This window comes from Trematomus bernacchii, unplaced genomic scaffold, assembly GCF_902827165.1.
Source record: "Trematomus bernacchii unplaced genomic scaffold, fTreBer1.1, whole genome shotgun sequence".
NCBI lineage: Eukaryota > Metazoa > Chordata > Actinopteri > Perciformes > Nototheniidae > Trematomus > Trematomus bernacchii.
In genome coordinates this window covers 930,931-950,841 of record NW_022987671.1, presented here as the reverse complement: position 1 = coordinate 950,841, position 19,911 = coordinate 930,931, and the positions used below count along the sequence as shown (strand labels likewise).

The 19,911-nt window shown below is 40.8% G+C and overlaps 3 protein-coding genes across 3 annotated transcripts in view; 1 reads left to right on the top strand and 2 right to left on the bottom strand.

The window, feature by feature from the left end:
• The window catches only part of myo10 (myosin X), a 43,606-nt gene extending 24,380 nt beyond the window's left edge, over nucleotides 1-19,226 (bottom strand). The window contains exons 1-16 of the mRNA XM_034136049.1: nucleotides 19,102-19,226; nucleotides 18,544-18,557; nucleotides 18,047-18,131; nucleotides 17,664-17,767; nucleotides 16,613-16,742; nucleotides 16,055-16,176; nucleotides 15,273-15,419; nucleotides 14,653-14,753; nucleotides 14,232-14,298; nucleotides 12,850-12,942; nucleotides 12,646-12,714; nucleotides 12,428-12,510; nucleotides 11,695-11,803; nucleotides 11,525-11,605; nucleotides 1,792-1,916; nucleotides 804-918 (exon numbers count right to left, since the gene is read on the bottom strand). Of these exons, the coding sequence (XP_033991940.1) occupies nucleotides 804-918; nucleotides 1,792-1,916; nucleotides 11,525-11,605; nucleotides 11,695-11,803; nucleotides 12,428-12,510; nucleotides 12,646-12,714; nucleotides 12,850-12,942; nucleotides 14,232-14,298; nucleotides 14,653-14,753; nucleotides 15,273-15,419; nucleotides 16,055-16,176; nucleotides 16,613-16,742; nucleotides 17,664-17,767; nucleotides 18,047-18,131; nucleotides 18,544-18,557; nucleotides 19,102-19,219 (1,563 nt within the window). The 5' untranslated portion in view covers nucleotides 19,220-19,226. The remainder of the gene's footprint in view (nucleotides 1-803; nucleotides 919-1,791; nucleotides 1,917-11,524; nucleotides 11,606-11,694; nucleotides 11,804-12,427; nucleotides 12,511-12,645; nucleotides 12,715-12,849; nucleotides 12,943-14,231; nucleotides 14,299-14,652; nucleotides 14,754-15,272; nucleotides 15,420-16,054; nucleotides 16,177-16,612; nucleotides 16,743-17,663; nucleotides 17,768-18,046; nucleotides 18,132-18,543; nucleotides 18,558-19,101) is intronic.
• The window catches only part of LOC117487470 (GTPase IMAP family member 9-like), a 406,332-nt gene that overhangs the window by 247,180 nt on the left and 139,241 nt on the right, over nucleotides 1-19,911 (bottom strand). The window lies entirely within an intron of this gene.
• Nucleotides 19,390-19,911, top strand: part of LOC117487458 (unconventional myosin-X-like) — a 47,122-nt gene continuing 46,600 nt past the window's right edge. The window contains 1 exon segment of the mRNA XM_034136081.1: nucleotides 19,390-19,425. Within this exon segment, the coding sequence (XP_033991972.1) occupies nucleotides 19,390-19,425 (36 nt within the window).

The following is a 19,911-nucleotide window of genomic DNA, read 5'->3' as shown; positions in this document are numbered from 1 at the left end:
CACACACACACACACACACACACACACACACAGCCTGCAGCCACACAGGTATCTGAGCTTGATTTGACAGACGTAGGAAACCAAATTAAACCTTGAGGCGATCAGAGTGCGGCGGACGTTGACGGACAGAGTGAGTCTAGAGATATTCATGTTATCGGCTGGTGTCAGAGCCAGAGGGGAAATAAAATACATTTAGGAGCTCAAGGTTTGACAGCAAAAAGTCAATTATACTGTGGAGGCCTGAGCAGAGGGGAAGTATCTGTGGGTGGAATGGATCTGAGGAGAATTATCTAAGTGCGTGGACCAAGCCCCCAGGAAGTGATTCGGAAAATATTCGTAGTGGCCAAACGGCGGTACTACAACTTCCCTATCAGTACGTCACGTCACCCGGCCCAGAAAGACTTTTCCCCATTGACTTACATTGGGAAAGAGATGTCTGTAAATCAGCGGATCATTTTTTTTAAACTGAAAAAACGACCTAGTATGAACTCTTGTATAACCCTGAAGAGAATCATTAGGTCCTTAAAGTTGTCAAATGTTGTAAAAGCTGAATCCAGATTTATTTTCTCTCTCCATTCATTCTACTGAGCCGAGAGCCGGAGATCGGGGGCGGGGCTTAATGACAGGAGGTGGGGCTTAAAGGGATATCTAATATAATTTCTAATATATTCTATTTTATTTGTATTTCCTTGCACTATTTTATCGCTCTGTTGGAGGAGCCTGTGACCTCAGATGTTCATAGCTACACTGTAGCTATGTACGCATGACAATAAAAAGCCTTGCATCTTGAATGTGTTCCTCACCTTGGTTTTCCCCAGCTGCCACTCAGCAGAGCTGCTGTCGTAGATCTGAAGCAGCTGAACGCAGCCCCCCCGAGGGTCTTCCTGCACCGCCACCCCCCGCATCAACACCTTATACCTGCAGCACAGGTGAGGATGATGGTAAGAGACCAGCACTGTTGAGGTTAACAGTTTACTCCTTTACCATCAAAGGGAGGAGGATAATGATGAAAATAATGAAATATCTATCTATCTATCTATCTATCTATCTATCTATCTATCTATCTATCTATCTATCTATCTATCTATCTATCTATCTATCTATCTATCTATCTATCCATCTATCTATCTATCTATCTATCTATCCATCCATCCATCCATCCATCCATCCATCCATCTCTCTCTCTCTATCTATCTCTCTATCTATCTATCTATCTATCTATCTATCTATCTATCTATCTATCTATCTATCCATCCATCCATCCATCCATCCATCCATCCATCTATCTCTCTATCTATCTATCTATCTCTCTATCTATCTATCTCTGAAATGGGGATGGAGCAGCAAGGATTTAGCGCTGGACTTTTCTACTTTTTTAAGGCATTTTGCAGAGTTTTACATTCTGGATTATTTATTTCTAGTCTTTTAATTTCTCTAATGCACAATGCCTTGTCTTTTTATCATATACAAATTATGAAAGTTCTATTTTTGCAAGATCTGTACCAGAGAAAGATGTGTTTAAGCCTTAAACAAATATTGTGCCTCATACAATTCAAAGATGACACAATAAAAAAAGCTCTGAAACACTTTATTCATTGTTGTTTTTTGGAACAATTGCAAAAAAAACATGACCATTTTGTGCACATAAGATAGTTCCTGATTTAGGATATCTAGGAATCAAACAAACACCAGCTGGTTATTAGCGTTTCTGGAGTTGCTAAACTGCAGATGAATCAAGTAGAACAACAGTGGGTATTGTGCATGTGTTTTTGTGAGAGTAATGGGTCAGACCTGGAGCAGAAGTCCTCGAACGGTCTCCGGATCGGGAAGCCGGTGCGTCGGATCTTCACCGTCTCCAACATGCCGGAGTACCTGAGCTGGTTCAGAACCAACGTCTGGTCGAACTGGTCAGGCATCTGGAAGCAGACACAGATCATATATTCATTTAGGACCACTTTTGGACAAAATGTCCTCTCCATTAAAAGGCAGCTCTTTGTGGAATAGCCTCCCAACTGAGATACGGGATTGTCCCACTCTCAATAGGTTCAAAGGTCAACTCAAAGAATGGTTGAGAAACAAATGTTTTATGTGAGGGACTGCGGATGGAAATTAGCTCAACGCTAAATCTGGCACTGTTACGCTTGACCCTTTTGATTGTTTTAAGTGTTCATTACTGTGCGTTGTCCCTGCCAAATAAACAATTACAAAATAAATGAAAATAGGAGGCATTTGGGGCAAAAAGAAAGTCAAAATCACATTTGAAATGGAAGAGCACCTCTCAGTCCAACAGATTCAGGGCGTGAGACTTTGAGTTTGGAGAATATTGTACAATAAAAACATCTCAACAAAAGAAAGTCGAAGCACCACACACTTGTTACGCTGCTATAGAAAGTCTGGTACAATTTTCACAGATTGTGAAGTGACTGTTATTTTGTATATATTGATTGTTGTGCTTTTATTTAGGTCTCAATGTGTGCATATGTATAAATGTGTCTGTTGATTGCGTATATATATGTACCGGTATATACATATTTTTGTATATATTTTTATTTTGTATTCCTCTGGATTGTGGGAAACGGTATTTCAATCTCTCTGTCTGTACACACAAATGAAATATTGACAATAAAGTTGACTTGATTTGATTTGATACGGAAGAGCCTTTCAGTCCAACAGATTGAGAACGAGAGACTTTGAAATTGGAGAGTATTGTACAATAAAAACAATAAAAGGCCAAAAAAGTAAGAGTCTTTCGAGGATTCTGCATTCGACCCATCCTACAGTAGTATGAGGAGCATTTGGCGTCTAGAGGACAATGCCTTGCTAAAAGGCACCTTGGCGGTACATGGATGTTAGAGGAACAATATATAGGATAGCTCAGATCGTACCCTTCTCTCAGAGTAAAGTGAATAATTCAATGCTCTCAACCCAGAGAGGGATTTAGTCACAATCCAAAATCCATCACCACCGCTGTGAAGAAATGGCTGCATGATGGGATCGCATGGTGTCCCAGATCAATCAATACTGTTATAGAAGTGATGTGAGAGCAGCTGAGTGACATTACAGAGGGTTAGGGTCGACGTTAGCGTAAGGAACTTTAAAGGTCTCCTATTATACTATTTTTAGGCATAATTTATTTCCTGCTTCTTCACACATACTCTCTCCAGTACAGGTTAGCTCTGAGTGTTAGCGCTGCTTGCTAATGTAAACACAGACCATAATACTTCCAAAACACGTAGCACATTTTTTCTGAATGTTTAGAGATGTGGGTTAGGAGGAAAAGAGAGAGGGTTGTATTTTCTGAGTCTCATAATAGGAGACCTTTAAAATCAAAACTACGAGCTTAAAGAGGACATTTTTACCGCTCTTTAAATTCCTTTAAAAGCTGAACCAGTCAAACTTTGTCTATCGTCCGCAGCTTAACACGCCACTTCCTTCCCTTTAAACGCACATGCATACCACTCATTCCCAACTTTGAACTCAAGAGAGAGAGACGTGCGTACGACAGCACCAAACCTCCACAAATCAAAACCCTCCATAAAACACACTTGGCGTTGGGATACCGTTATTACTTACAGGAGTGCATTGAGTGAAAGCCATTTCCCCCGGGGACCCCCAGTCACCCTGTAACCTCAGTGGGCGTAGAATGAGAGGGGGCTTTCATACCGCCTCGTAATGCCTCTTTTATTCAGAGCCCATCTCCCCTGATCGCCCGTTGACGGTTCATTTGAGCCTCAGAGATGAAGAGAGGCCAATTCACCAGCAGATCTTGACTGAGTGATTGAATGGCGCCCTTTAACAGGGACGACCTCATTAGCATAACGTACATTTGCATACGGCGCCGTACAAAGCCGAGCGGTGTCAGGAAGCTGCCCTCGGCCTTTCTTCGCGTCTTGTTTTCTATCTCTATTGCTTCCTCATATGGCTCAGATTCTCTGGCTGCTTCTTTCTGGCAGGCTTATACAGTTTCCAGACCAAGAGACGGTCAATTAAATTCTCCCTTTCTTTCTTCTCCTTGAAGACACTATGTACGAAGTTTCATGCTGGGTCATGCTTTTTCATCTGTCAATTTGACGGACAACAAAAAGGTCTTCAGGCTGTGACATGTTCTATAAGGGAAAGGTCCAGTTTGTCCCTTTTCAGTATTTACAATGATGAATAAACTCCGTCTGCCTATAGAGTGAGAATGAACAGCTCAAACTGACATGAATGCATCTTTTGTACCTTAGAAATGAGTGCCAAGGTTTGAAGGTTTTTCAGTACCGGCATTTGATTTCACATCTTGGTAAAACTGCCATATGCAATATTCATCATCAACGAAAAACAGATCTTTAACCAGAAGACAACAAACCTAAACCCAAGGAACAAACCTAGCCCTAAACCTAACGCTAAGAAGAAGAAGTAGAAGATATTGAGTCAATGAACTACCAACAAACTAAATTACAGAGGGTCAGGAATATTACAATTTAAACCAAAATGACTAGCTTAAAGAGGCAAGTCATACGTTATTAATCCCTCAGGGGAAATTCAATTAATGGTTTGGATAACTGTGGCCAGTTGTTGGACCATTCAGTGTCGAGTCAAAGGTCCTTAAACGCTGGTAGGATTGTTTGGAAGTTACGCTTTCATTTAGAAATGTTTGGGACTGTATCTTAACGGTCCAACAACCCATGAGTCCAGAACAACAGCAGGATGTAAATCAGCATCCAGAGGCGGACAGACCATCTCAGGACAACAATACCCCGAGGGGTCGTGGTGTCTTTCTCAGCCCGACTTCTCCTGCTAAAAGACTCAGGGCTCCGGGCATTCAACGGGACAAAAGGGGGCGTGGTGGTCCGCTCCCGAGGGGGTTGGGAACCCACGGGGGAAGACATGGAGGCCAACTGAACGTAGGATAAACTGTCCATCATAAGAAGGTACACAGAGATTAAGATCCTGGATAGTCTGACTGTAATCCTTTGAGACTTTCTAAAGATTCTCCATGACTGATCACACTAGACCTCCACAGAAAATATAAAGCACACTTCTGGGAGATCTTGGATGAAGTTGGGCTGAAAAATTGTCTACAACATTTGGCCTAAAGTTCTTAAACACACCGTATCAAATACTTCAGATCTGATGTGAGCAACTTTTTGGTTACCGACATATCTGATTGCACTGCTCTTTGCAATTGGAGTTGCAAAAGGAGATAATTGGACGTATTATCCAAGAAGAAATGAGTTTGATTTTGCTCATTTCATCAGGCGACCCTTGGGGCTCTTTAGGAAAACGCTTGATACAGAATTTCCCCTCAGAGTCTCCATGTTCTGCCACTGATTGTACTCAAAGCCATTATTTTGAGGGTTTATATATTCATGAATACAGGATAATCCTTCCATTTAAAATATACACCAGCAAATCAAAGAGGACAGCTTCTAACTGCTTCTTTTTAGTCCAATCAATAGCCAAAAACCCAATGGTGCTCTATTAACAATCATAGAAAAGCAGCAAATCCTCATATTTAAGAAGCTGTAACCAGAGAATACTTATCATTTATACCTGATAAATGTTTCTACATTGTTCTCCTGGAAAGCTTGAAAGCATTGGAGGACCTTCGCTCTCTGTACGGATCAACATTCTTGCTTTAAACTGGATTTAGAGCATCTAAGAGCATCTGAAACCAGAGACCTGTGTGTTTCTTTACAGGTTTGCCTCGAGGCGAGCAGGGATTATCACTCTCTGCTCGCCTTTACTGAGATTTGGGGAATCCCTGGAACAATGTTTTCCGATCAAAGAAGAACATCCATCCAACCTTAAATCCCTGACCTGCTGGGTGTTAAATCTGAACCCAGTTTGCAGGAGGATTCTCGAGGGTTAAATGAATCAAAAAACATCAACGACACAGAAGAAACCTGCAGAGGTAGAACTATTAACAGGAAACACAAAAGGAAAGACAGATATGGTGGACGATTAAGTCTCCATTAGTAGCCGAGGAAACTTCTTCCAGCTTCTTTGTGCAAGTTCTTGCTAAAGATAAGAACATTAGAACAAGTGCTTTTATTACATGTGTGCAGGTTTTCCACTATTGAACAAAATGTCTTGATTCAAATCCGGTCGTAACTCAAAGTAAATGAATGAATGCACGACGTGTGTCTGTGTTGACCTGTTAAGCCCCGAGCCTGTTTTTCATGTTTCAGGCTCGAAAATGACATGCCCAAAACAAATGACTACAACTTCACTTCTAAAAGGGTTATATGAATAATTTCTTTTATCAAAGCAAGGTTACATCTGTGAGTTGGATGTAGGAGTGTCAGAATCAATATAGATGTTTCTGTGTCAGAGTGAATTCAGATGGAACATAGTAAAAAAAGGTAAATTCTTACCTCCGCCTAAAGAAAAAACATTACTTATAGTGAAAACCACCCTTGAATGATGGGATGGTCGACTAAAAGCTTTAGGAATCCAAACTATAACATATAATAAGTACCCTGTATCAAGATTGAGGCAAAACAAGTTAAATCTGACCTTTTTAGAGAGGTTTAGCAAAAACAAGTTCCAGGCGGAATAAGCTTTCGGCACATTTGGGTACATTTGGTTCCATCAGTGCCATTTGACCTTTTTCAGGTACCAGACTATAAAAATGGTGTATTACATTGAATTATCACCATAGGTATCCATTCCATCCAAAGAAAAAAAACAAAAAACAGGTGCTCTTGATTTCCTAAAAAGAGAAACGTCAGATTATCATCATGCTTGAGAGAGAGCAGCGATGGCCTCAGGATGCAACTAACCTTCTCCCACCCATTATCAATTGATCTGTCAATTGTCACATGTCTAAAAGCATTCAGAGATAGCTATCACACAGCCTGCTTCGTCTCAACAACTGTCACAAAATCCCAAACTACTCAAAAAATGTAAATCAAAGACAAGGTGCACATTATCCAAGTTAGCAAGCTGTCATCAGCGTAAAGTGACTTGAACACAAGAGAAAGGATTTATAAACACAACACATCTTAAACTCTAGGACCTTCAAACAGCATACACAGATTACATCAGGATAGGTTGAAGGGTCACTAGTGAAACAGAACTAAGGTTTTCTTCCACAATCATCAGAGAAACTGTATCTATAGCAGTGATACACTCACACAGCACATAGACCTGCGGCTCCAACTTCAGTCAAAGCTTTTTTTATCCCTTCTTGAAATTCAATGCGGATCAATTTGATTCTGAAAGCCTTCGAGTCCAATTAAGGAGACAACAAACAGAAGCTTCTGAGGGACGTTCTGTGCGTCCAGTGCACCGCCTCATACAGATACAGCTGGAATGACACTGATGGGAATATTCCTCACAGTTGATTCATTAGGAAACAAGCTGTTGCATCTTGATCGGTCACAACAGAGAGGTTGCACAAAGCCCCTGAGAACACAGATAAGCCTTTCACACCTTTGTACCGAAAACAAGCCGAATGCAATCACAGATCTGCAGCAGTACATTGATTCAGACTTTAAATGACAGCTGGATTTAACAGTCTTTTTAGCGTTTTCTTGGTAGAAAATGAAGGATTTATTAGCATATGCATTGCTGTGATACAAAAAACACCTTTAGACATTAAATGCATGTTTAAAATCTCTTCTTTCTTGTTGTTGCATGTGTGCAAAAGACTGGACATCATGCTCTGAAACTCTCTTTGTGCATCGGTCATGCAGCTGAACCCACACCGCTGCATCTCACCTCATCCCTGAGCACTAAAACCCTTCGCTGGACATTTAAACCCGTGCAACAAGCGTGCACTTGAATGCACCGCTTCCTATCTAAAAAAATACAAATGAACCCACATGCGTCAGGTCTCACCGTGCATCGTCGCTGCGAGCGTCGCCTCTTTTTAGGGTTTGTCAGATCAGAGACTAACGGAAAATCACAGAGAAGTTCCCAGAGCTGCTGTCTGTGTCGCTCCTCAAACACACTGACCGGCTTACACACACATATACACTCTCTCACACACACACACACACACACTGCCACAGCGGAGTCGAACAAAGGCATTCAAACCCAGAACTCCACTCCCCCTTTCTGTGAGGAGAGGGAGGGCTGTGGTTGTCCTGGTGATGTGTCTCCTGCTGAGGCTAATTTCTGCGAGCCACTTGTAGGGCCTGACAGAAAGAGAGCGTGCGTGTGTGTGTGTGTGTGTGCGTGTGTGTGTGTGTGTGTGTGTGTGTGTGTGTGTGCGTGTGTGTGTGTGTGTGTGTGTGTGTGTGTGTGTGTGTGTGTGTGTGTGTGTGTGTGTGTGTGTGTGTGTGTGTGTGTGTGGATTCAAACATAGTGTTGTGACTGGTCAGATGATGCTGTGTGACGCCGCCTCTGACTGGAAGAGCCTTTCAACTTCAATTGTTCTACACTCATAATGAAATACCTTGCATGGTATAAAAGTAAATTAAATGTTTGTGCATTCACTGCCTTAAAGCTGGAATATGTTATAGAATATTGCATGCACTGTAGACACACATTTAAAATGCGAAAAAGTTCTACTGACTGCAAAATTTTCTTAATTCTTGAGTTCATTCAATTTGTGTAATTATTTATTTTTATTTACTTGCACTATTTTGCAGATTTAGTATCAACTACTTAAAAGTATCCATTTAAAGAGGCCCTATTCTGTCCACCACATTGAGGTGTCCCGCCCCATAGCCTATAATGCACTCACCTTCAAGACGAGTAAAAGCTTAGACACATGTATTTTAGGTAATGGAACAAAACGTTGAAAGCTCTAAGTGGGCAACAGCCATCTTAAATGTCCTTGTTGCTATACTTCTCTTTCCTGTGTTTACCACAAACAAATGTTATCTGAACATGTGACACACACGCAGTTTGAACTGATAGCCAACAGTACAGAGATATATGTGTGTGTGTGTGTGTGTGTGTGTGTGTGTGTGTGTGTGTGTGTGTGTGTGTGTGTGTGTGTGTGTGTGTGTGTGTGTGTGTGTGTGTGTCCTAATCGTGTTTAGATCCAACAGTCTGTCCACACTATTATGCATTCTGTCAATATATTGATATTTCCACTTACCATCTGCAGTGCCATCAGCCTGCAGGCTTTTTAAAACTACACAACCACAAAAACTGTCAGTAAAACCAGTCAGTTTGGGAGAAAATCTTCCCCAAAATGTCTTTACTTTCCAAATATGTCAGAAAAAAACAGGAAGGGCTCCAAATTGAAACCTTTGTGCAGCAGATCAGTCCATTTTTGTCTTTGCTTCCACATTGAAATGCTGATTCCCCTCCCCTCAGACACCTGCTCAGAGCCTGACAGGCAGATGACAGGGACGCCTCTCGGGGGCTTTTAGGGGCCTCGTGCCGTGTCACCCTGACCCTTGTTCCCCCCTGGGGAGCTCCCCCCCCCCCCACACTCGTTTCACTACATTAAGCCCCATTGAAAAGTCTTCATGCTGCCTTGTTAAACATTCGATCAGAGGCCAGACGGTCGCCTTCTCCATCCAGCTGCTCTCAAGATACTGTTTATATTTGCATCTGTCTAAAAGTAGAAGTACTCAGATCTTGTACTTGAGTAAAAGTAGAAGTACTCAGATCTTATACTTGAGTAAAGGTAGAAGTACTCCGATCTTGTACTTGAGTAAAAGTAGAAGTACTCCGATCTTGTACTTGAGTAAAAGTAGAAGTACTCAGATCTTGTACTTGAGTAAAAGTAGAAGTACTCAGATCTTGTACTTGAGTAAAAGTAGAAGTACCAGAGTGTAGGAATACTCTGTTGTAGTAAAAGTCCTGCATTCAAAATGTCCCTCAAGTAAAAGTATAAAAGTATTATCATCAAAATATAGTTAGTAGTAGTACTTGAGTAAATGTACTAGGGAGGCGTGTGGCGCAGTGGATAGAGCCTTGGTGTTGGGACCAGGGGGTCACAGGTTCAAACCCCACTGCAGTCAGCATGTCGTTGTGTCCCTGAGACACTTCACCCCAAATTGCTCCTGTGGGGATTGTCCACAGTATTAGCTTTGGCTAACATTTAATTTAATGTAATGTACTTACTTTACACCTCTGTTAGCCTACAGATTCAAAAATGTCATACATAGCGTTGGAATTTATAAAAAATACCAAACAAATCTGTTATTTTCCGTAATGATCAAAGAAACAACTCCAAATCTTTTTACAGTCAGCTTGTTATCATAATATTAGTTTCTCCCAAACGAGGGATTAGCAGAGATACACTCTCTGCTGGATCTCTGATGACCCGTCTTCTATAATCACTGACGTCAGAATCAATATGACTGATCCTATGTGAACTTATATATCTGACGTCTGCAGTGATGATGCTAATGAGAGACAAACATCGATAAGATACTGATCTGAGAACAGTCCAGCTGATGAGAGGGTCAATACTCCGGTAGCCTGGGGAGTTTTACAAACTGCAGACAAACGTGACAACTCCAAAAAAAAAGGATGTCAGGGTGCCATCTTTCCAGTTACACTAGATATACATATAGAGGAAAGAGAGTGGAGACTGTATTGTACGAGGTAGAACGACCACCATCAGGGCTGAGCGTGATAATCAGAGATATTTGCCGATTCAGCAAACACACACAAGCTGAAGTCCTACTCATTTCCAGGTTAGATTTTGTCTTAATTTGCATACTGCTGTGATTACGTTAGCTATTTTGAGTGCATACTGTAGATGTGTCCCACTGTGAACTATGGTAAAATGCACTATGAGTACCTGGACGTGCTTTAATGACGGTCAAAAAGTTGAAAGCCGGACACTTCTTTCACTCAACAGCCGCCATCCTGGCTAGCTAAAGTGGCGGGAACATTAGCGGTTGCTACGCTAAACACAGCAGTACACAAATAAAAGTGATGTGGTTTTTCTTTTCACTATTCAATAAACTTACACGATACTGGTGTTGAAAAGACGCTACTGTTTTTTTTATTGGGCTAAGTGAGCTGTCTGTAATGATTTGATACCGCTAACGTAGCTAACTAGCTAGCTAGCAGCGGCAAACGTCACTTCCTGTGAGGGAACAGCAGCTGTGTGAGATTTGAGACCACATTACAAGTGTTTTTGTACTAATGGAAGTATCAAAACTGAGACACAGTACAAGTCATGTGACCCGGGTCTGCACCTCTGCTGGATTTTACAAATACACTCAGTAAACATGAATGGAAAACAATATTTGATGTGATTTTTGTGTCATCTCCAGTCAGTATGAGGGAGTCACGGGGCAGAGTGGAGATCATTGTTTACATTATCTCAACATTCCTCTTTACTGCAGACTGTTACTAGGCAACCGGGGGTCAAAGGTCCCCAAAAGATCCCAGACAATTCTCATGGGGGGGGGGGGGGGGGGGGAGTGTTTGATTATTGAAATGACAAAGATTCACACACACTCTCTTTGCAGTGTGTGTGTGTGTGTGTGTCTGTCTGTCTGTCTGTCTGTCTGTGTGTGTGTGTGTGTGTGTCTGTCTGTCTGTCTGCCTCTCTGTGTCTGTCTGTGTGTGCGTGTGTACGTGCGTGTGTGTGTGTGTGTGTGTGTGTGTGTCTCACCTTGTGTTTGTTTGGTTTGATGCATCTGATGAAGTAGGGGTTGGAGGTGCTCAGTGTGGCCATCAGGGAGTGCAGAGAGTCCTGAAACAAATTAAATGTTTCTGTAAAAATACAGTATATTACATAATAATGATGTAATGAAGTAATAAAGCCATATGTTCTGGTCTCACCTTGAACTGCGAGCTGACGGTGGGCCGGCGGTGCTTGTTGCTGCTCTTCAGAGTGTCCTGTTTGTTTCTGCTCAGCACGTGTTCAAACAGGTCGTACACAAAGTCCAACCTGACACACACACAGAGAGAGATATCAGAACACACACACACACACACACACACACACACACACAGATATCAGTACACACACACTCAGGAACATACAGAGAATATACATTAACAAGAAAATACAGAAGCAGGACAGGAGCTTCAGAATGAAATAGTTACTTCAGCTAAAAAGACCCCTAGACCCCCAAGAGAGTAGTCTCTCTTTGAGAAGTAAAAACATAGATACACTTTATTTTATGAAGTGCAAAAACACGTTTAAATTAATACAATAGTTTTTCTACTTGATAGTTCAGTTTTTCTTGAAGTTTAGTAATAAAATGTCTGCAAGAAATAGTGTAAACCTTTCTGCTTTGTAATTTGTATTCTTCTAATTATTATTTGTAAAGCACCTTTCAAAATAAAAGTGTATTACGGAAAATAACACTTTTTATTTTTTTGTGATATTCAGCAAAAATCGCATTTTGAAAGTGATTTGCAAATTGACATTGAGCTGAGCAGACTCGAAGGAAAGTTGTTATCATTGAGAGAAGGTTGTCAGATTGACGCGTGCCACAGAGCAAGGCATCTAATCTCCAAATCCCTATTTATTACAACAGTAGATAAAGTTATGATGACATTAGCGTACCTGCTCTCTCTCAGCAGGTTGAGGATGTCGTCTCTGAAAGTGTCTCTGTTTTTCTCCAGCATCCCCCGAACATCATACAGCACCTGAACTCACCACAGGGGGGCGCCACAGGAGCACAATAACAAGCATTCATCAGTTTAGAGAATATTTGAAGGAGAAAAAGTCCTAAAAACTGCACATCTTTTACAGAAAACTACACCAAACATAAAGGCTCTCACCTCTCCTGCGTAGTGCCGGACTCCAAAGTTGTGCACGGCCACTCGAGGCTTCACGTAGAAGGAGTTTTTCTGCAGAAAGAGACAGAAAACTGTTTGATTACTTTCAAAAAAACGAATCACAAGTCACAGATAAAAAGACTCAAATCTCAAACATAAAGGAGTTCAAGCCGTACATCCCTAATAATGTGAGTATTTGAGTCGTACCGAGTGCTGACTGTGCAGCTTCTCCAGTAAAGTGCAGTCTGTGGCTTTGGGGAAGTGACTCTCCTCGTTCATCAGCGCCAGGACGCCCAGTTTCTGTGGGAAAAGACAAAGGACAAATGAGCAGAGAAGTATCATTTCAGATGGTCTGCAAAGAAACATGTTCTATTTCTGTCTATAGTTTCAATATATATGTATTTGTTTACGCTGCTATGGACAGTCTTGCACTAATGTACATTCTCAAAGATATTGAAGTGACTGTTATTTTGTATATATTGATTGTTGTCTTTTTATTTAGGTCTTAAAGGGGACCTATCATGCAAAATGCACTTTTTGATGTCTGTTATACATAAACATGTGTCCCCGATGTGTCGCAGCTTCAGAAAATAAAACCCTCTCTCTTTTCCTCCGTACCCAAATCTCTAAAAACGGGGGAACAACGGAGCTGATCCAGATTTGCGTCCGATATGACGTAATATCTGAAATGTGGACCCACGGCCCTATCAGAAACGTTGCTATCAGAAACAATGCCCGACTGTTTTGGACGTAATATGGTCGGTGTTTACATTAGCATGGCTAACACTCAGAGCTAACCTGTACTGGAGAGCATGTGTGTGAAGAAGCAGGAAATAAAAAGGAACTCACCTTGTGGTATAACCGGCAAGAGAGAAAGCCTTTGAGCTCCATACTGTTTCAGAAAGAATCCTTGATAATCCATGATATGGCGTTTCATCACGGCAGTATTTAGTTTAGACGGTAGCTGCCGGGTCCCGCATGAGCTCAGACCCCTCCTTTTTATTTTATCATTTTTTTAAAGTTTTATTTATACCCCAAATCAGCACTTTAGAAACAGGAAGTGAAATAGAGGGATATGAGGCATGGCTAGAATGGGTGATCTGTTTGGTATTTTGAGAAAAACACTTCATAGACATGTTTTTTATATATTTTTATATATCTGAGACCTATGCTATTGCCTAAAAATAGCATGATAGGTGACGTTTAATGTGTGCATATGTATAAATGTGTGTGTTGATTGTGTATATATACATATTTTTATATATCTTGTTTTTGTATTCGGGATTGTGGGAAACAGTATTTCGATCTCTCTCTGTCTGTACACACAAACTGAAAGCTTGACAATAAAGTTGACTTTGAGTATAACTGTTTGTTATTGTTGCCTCAGTTTATTTGGAATATAAAACATTGGGGAAATAGACAGTATTGAAGTCAAAATGACTTAAGTTAACTTTCTGGATTTGAAGACCATTTTTGCATACGGATAATTAAATGAAATGTCTTGAATGTACGGGAATTAAAAGGACTTGTTGACGTTTAAGTGTATAACGTCTGTGCAGAAGAAAAAGGTGTTTTAATAAGCGTCGTACCTTCTCGATGAGATCCAGACACTCTCCGTTATCCATCCAGTTGATGTCCACCCAAACCAGACCTTCCCTGCAGACACAGGACATCACTTTAATCTCTTTTTGTCACCTCATAGAACTAAGCACCGAAACTGGGAGGACAGCGCCTTCTTCGTGACAATCTCACCGTGTTCAAATCACAAAACTCACCTTTCAGAACGGCTTTTAATTTGTTATTAATGCTGTGTTTCATATATGTAATTGTGTCGTTTTAATGATGTTATTTCTACTTTGTAAAGTGTCTTTGAGTTTCCAGAAAAGTGTTCTATGTAGAAAATGCATTATTCGAAGCAATAGCAAATAGTATTTAAAGTCTTGTTAGAATTTGGATAAAATAATGAACACATTTTAGAAACGTTCTGAGTTAAAATCAACCTCCACCTACTTGTTGTACTCGAGCTGCTCCAGGGAGAAAATGTGCTTGTTGAAATATTCCTGCAGCTTCTCGTTTGCATAGTTGATGTTGAACTGCTCGAAGCGGTTCACCTGTTGGGGACAACATTCAATATCAGACATTTTTACTTTAAATGCTTATGTCCATATTTGACTTCTTTATTGCACATTCTTACTTTAAATTATTATATCCATATTTGTCTATTTTGCTTTATTTATCCTTAGATTTATTTGAAATTCGACCCAAAAGAAACTGAGAATTTGGAGTTTCATTCTTGATATTTTGCATTTCTTATCGTACTGTATGCAAATGAGGCATTATGTAATAACTATGGATACAATTAGGATAAATCTACACATGCAAATAGACAAATTAATAAAATAAATGCTTTTTTTGGCAGATTCACCATTATTACACAATAATAGACCCATATTACACCATTATTACTATGTTATTAAACCATTATTACTATGTTATTAAACCATTATTACTCTGTTATTAAACCATTATTACTCTGTTATTACACCATTATTACTAATAAATCCACAGCCCTGTTTTTCTCTCCTTTTCACATCGTCTGTAATAGTTATATCAGGATTTTGTTCACGCACCTCGAAGTTCTCGAAGCCGAAGATGTCGAGGATGCTGATGGACTTGAAGTCCTCTCGTCCTCGGATGCGGGTGTTGAGCTTGCGGATGATCCAGTTGAAACACTGCGAGTAAAGAGCCATGGCCATGGAGTCTCTGGAGTCCACCGCCTGAAGGGGAGAGAAACGGTTAATAAAGGGAGTGCATTTATAACGGTATCTTCCAGTTGTGACGACACTTTAAAGCTCTTTTAGAAATAGCAGCAACATTTACTCATGCACACACACTAACATTCACACACACTCACACACACTGTTGGCCATCGGGAGCAACTTGGGGTTAATCATCTTGCATTATGACAGATTTCAGGGGCTTTCCGTGGACATCACATTTTTATCCAACGCGAAACAAACTCAAAGCAAGAATCCTGCAGGTACATATCAGATCTATAAACCCAACCAGATTAAATGGTAATTGTTCTGTACTTAGACATCTCTTTATCAGGTCTTCTGGACCCCTCAAATCTCTTGACATTCTACGAGTCATTCACGGATTCACACAGAGCAGCACCACTTGCTCTAGGGAAGCTAACACTCACAAACACACACACTCACAAACACTCACACACACTCCCTCACAGCCACAGTCGCCCTGAAGCTTCACTTAAAGCCAAACATGTCTCAGGGCTAAGGTTTTAGCAGAGATTCAGTCGGTGAGTTTTCCGTCTGAACCAAGTTCTAAAGTCTTAAAACCTTCACCAAATGTCCGCCCTGTATTTGGTCTTAAAATAGTCACAATTCCTCACCTGCTCCACGGTGAGAGGGGTGGAGATCTCCTCCCCTCTCAGGATCATGGATCGGTGCGTCAGGACTTCAGCCATCTGATCCGGGTTCAGACCCAGCAGGTCGGAGGTCCGGCTGAGAGCGGCTGAGAGGAAATACAGAACGTCGAGACTTCAGACACGAGTGGACTGGATGCTCATATGTTTTTAGGACAGATGAAAGCAATACAATCTACAATTAAGGTATCGACAAACATCCCTCCCCACCTCCCACCCTTGCCTTTGAAGAACATATAATGTGCAACCGAAGCAACTTGCTGAAGACGAAGCAGGGAAGAGGTTGTAGAAGGGCAACACATAACAAGTCACCTTCAGGATGTCATGTTGCACTATTGGAGGAGCCTGTGTTTTTCATTGACATATCTACACTATAGCTAATGTGCTAATGACAATAAAGCCTTGAAACTTGAAACTTGCAGAATAACTAGTATTGCAATGGCTTTTTAAAAAAAAACAAAATCTGAGGTGATAGTGAAATACAACGAGCTGAAAAGAGGTAACAGATTGAGGAGAATCTCAGACCTGATTTGGCGGAGACCTGCGCTCCTCCGGCCGTCATGAACTCGATGTTTCCTGCTTGGAGGATTCCTGAGAGGAGGCGCAGGATCTCTCCGATGTTCTCCTCCGTGAACTGCATCGTACGCATGGCATTCTGGGTAAAAGACACACAGTAGGAAGTTAATGGAAACCCTGAAATCGCTGCTGAATGACTGTGTTTGTTTTGGACTGAAAGCAGCTGTTCGTTACGTTCTGTGTTCAGAAAAGGATTTGGGGTTTGGATTTAGCAGCGTCACTGGAACTACATGTCTGGGAAATAATTTATTTTAACCCTTTAATGGGCATTGAATATTTAGGGAAATTAATTGATTGCTATTTTCTATATTACACCCATAATACACTGTTATTACACCATTATCGCTCTGTTATTACACCAATGTAACACTCATATTACTCTGTTATTACACCCTTATTACTCTGTTATTACACCCATATTACGCTGTTATTACACCATTATTACTCTGTTATTACATTACATGTCATTTGTTAGACACTTTTATCCAAAGCGACTTGCATACATTCAGTACTGTTATTACACCATTATTACTCTGTTATTACACCCTTATTACTCTGTTATTACACCCTTATTACTCTGTTATTACACACTTATTACTCTGTTATTACACCCTTATTACTCTGTTATTACACCCATATTACGCTGTTATTACACCCCTATTACTCTGTTATTACACCCCTATTACGCTGTTATTACACACTTATTACTCTGTTATTACACACGTATTACTCTGTTATTACACACGTATTACTCTGTTATTACACCCATATTACGCTGTTATTACACCCATATCACACCATTATTACTCTGTTATTACACAATTATTACTCTGTTATTACACAATTATTACTTTGTTATTACACTCATATTACTCTGTTATTACACCCATATTACACATGGACATAGGCTGTCCAACAAATGTATCCCCATGACATTTAAGGGTTAAACTTGTATATGTATTTATGTTTGCATGTGCAGGTAAATATCGATGAAGCGTACCAGAACTTCCTGGAAGGTGGCGTTGTCGTTGATGGTTTTATCGTCGGAGCAGCTGGACTGTCTCAGGTAATGGTAGCTGTCCGGCTGCGTCAACGCAAAGGCCTCTGCAACAACACACACACATAGATGCAGTTATGTTATCCCTGTACAAGAAAAGTACACTTAATAGACTACAGATTTCCTCCAGGTGTGTCTCTCTGACTTCCCAAACAAGAACGAGTTCAATGATTTATTCATCTTGCATTGTGCCTAACTCCAGTGGGATATTTGTAGCTGTGCTGTGAATATAAATAGGTCCAAATGTATGTCAATGACACTTTGTAGACCTTTAAAACGTACGTCAAAGTCATCCAAAGGTTGAAGTGTATTTGAGCAGGACTCACCTTTCTGCTGGGGGTTGGTTCCTGCTAACAGGGCGTAGAAGATGTGGTAGCTCCTCTCCCCGGGGTTCTGCCGGACTACTCGGTTCTGCAGGGAAACAAGAACTTCTGTTAGGTATTTTTATTTTAAATTCAACATGCAGACACAATTTAAAGTGGCACTCCAACCAAAATATATCGTCTGAGCATCAAGCACTAGCAGTTGGTACTGATGTTTGTATTCTCATCCTTACATTACAAGTGTTTGAGAGCACTCTGTTTGAGATAGACTTTGTTTAGATAGATAGATAGATAGATAGATAGATAGATAGATAGATAGATAGATAGATAGATAGATAGATAGATAGATAGATAGATAGATGGATAGATGGATAGATGGATAGATGGATAGATGGATAGATAGATGGATGGATAGATCGTTGAAGTCTACAGGACGTATGACGATATATTTTGAAGTAGTGTGACTTTAAACAAAAGGTGGGTAGCAGGAAGAGACTCACCTTTTCTAAGAGGTCTGTGGTCAGAAAAGTTTCTGTCAAGGCAGATAACACTTTGAGAAATGCATGAATCTACAGTTTGCAAGCTGAACAAGCTATTATCCATTCTGCTGAGTAATGCATGATTAAAAACAGGAGGTACTTTTTATGAGAAAATAATGGTTCCAAAGATGTCAAAAGAAGCAGCCAACAGCAGTTTCTCATCTTCCTGTCACAGTAACCCTAGTTTGTTTGGTAATGATTATATTATGTCACTTTACATTACATTTTATTTAGCTGATGCTTGAACTACTGAAACGTACAATATGTGCAATTAACCATGAAGATATATAAACCTTAAAAAGCAAGAGAGCTGGAGTTATATGAGCTTCAAATGACCATAAAAGGTGCTGGTACATCAGTGTCTGCTTAAAAATCGTATAGTGGATGAATGGAGGTCAATGGCTCCATCATGTCTCAACTACTTCTTTCCTTCCTTCCTTCCTTCCTGTCCGGTATATATTAACCCCGTGAGGACATGTGGAAGAGAGAGCACTCGGCACAGATTTGTTTTGAGGATACAGTCGATGATGCGGCCCCCCTGGATGTTCCCCTTCTGGCTGAAGTGAAGCTGCACGAACTTCCCGAAGCGGCTGGAGTTGTTGTTGTAGACGGTCTTAGCGTTCCCAAACGCCTCCATGATGGGGCTGTGGAGCGGGCAGAGGAGCAGGGATATTAGAGTTTACAGCAGATTAGATATATACTTTATACTTTTCACTGTTCAACACATTTCATTGAGTCCATGCTTTTTTTTTTTATGTCCTGATGTCAATGAAGAGCCAGCAGGTGTGTTTCTGCTGACTCTCAGTGATGCAGCAGCGATCCGATTGGTCGATGCAGAGCGAGGTAATCGTGGTAGAAACTGTAGTATAAATAGCTATATGATAGACATATGACAAGCATGATCATTTCTGACGTGGAGCTAATCTGAAGTAAACATTGATACTGCTTTCTATTCCTCCATCTTGTGACTGTGTAACTCCCTCTCTTGGATATCAGCATGTGAAGGACACTGTTCAGGAACTAGTTGATGCTCTGTATGTGATGACTACTTCCATTCTGGAGAGGATCCTAAATACATGGATCCTGATGTTGAAGCTCAAGCCGGGGACGAGGGAGATTTTCTAACAAAGACTGTTGGCCTTTCGGATGTGACTGGGGAGGGAGTAGTGATGGAGAGTGATAGAGAGTGATAGAGAGTGATAGAGAGTGATGGAGAGTGATAGAGAGTGATAGAGAGGGATAGAGAGTGATAGAGAGTGATAGAGAGGGATAGAGAGTGATATAGAGTGATAGAGAGTGATAGAGAGTGATGGAGAGTGATAGAGAGTG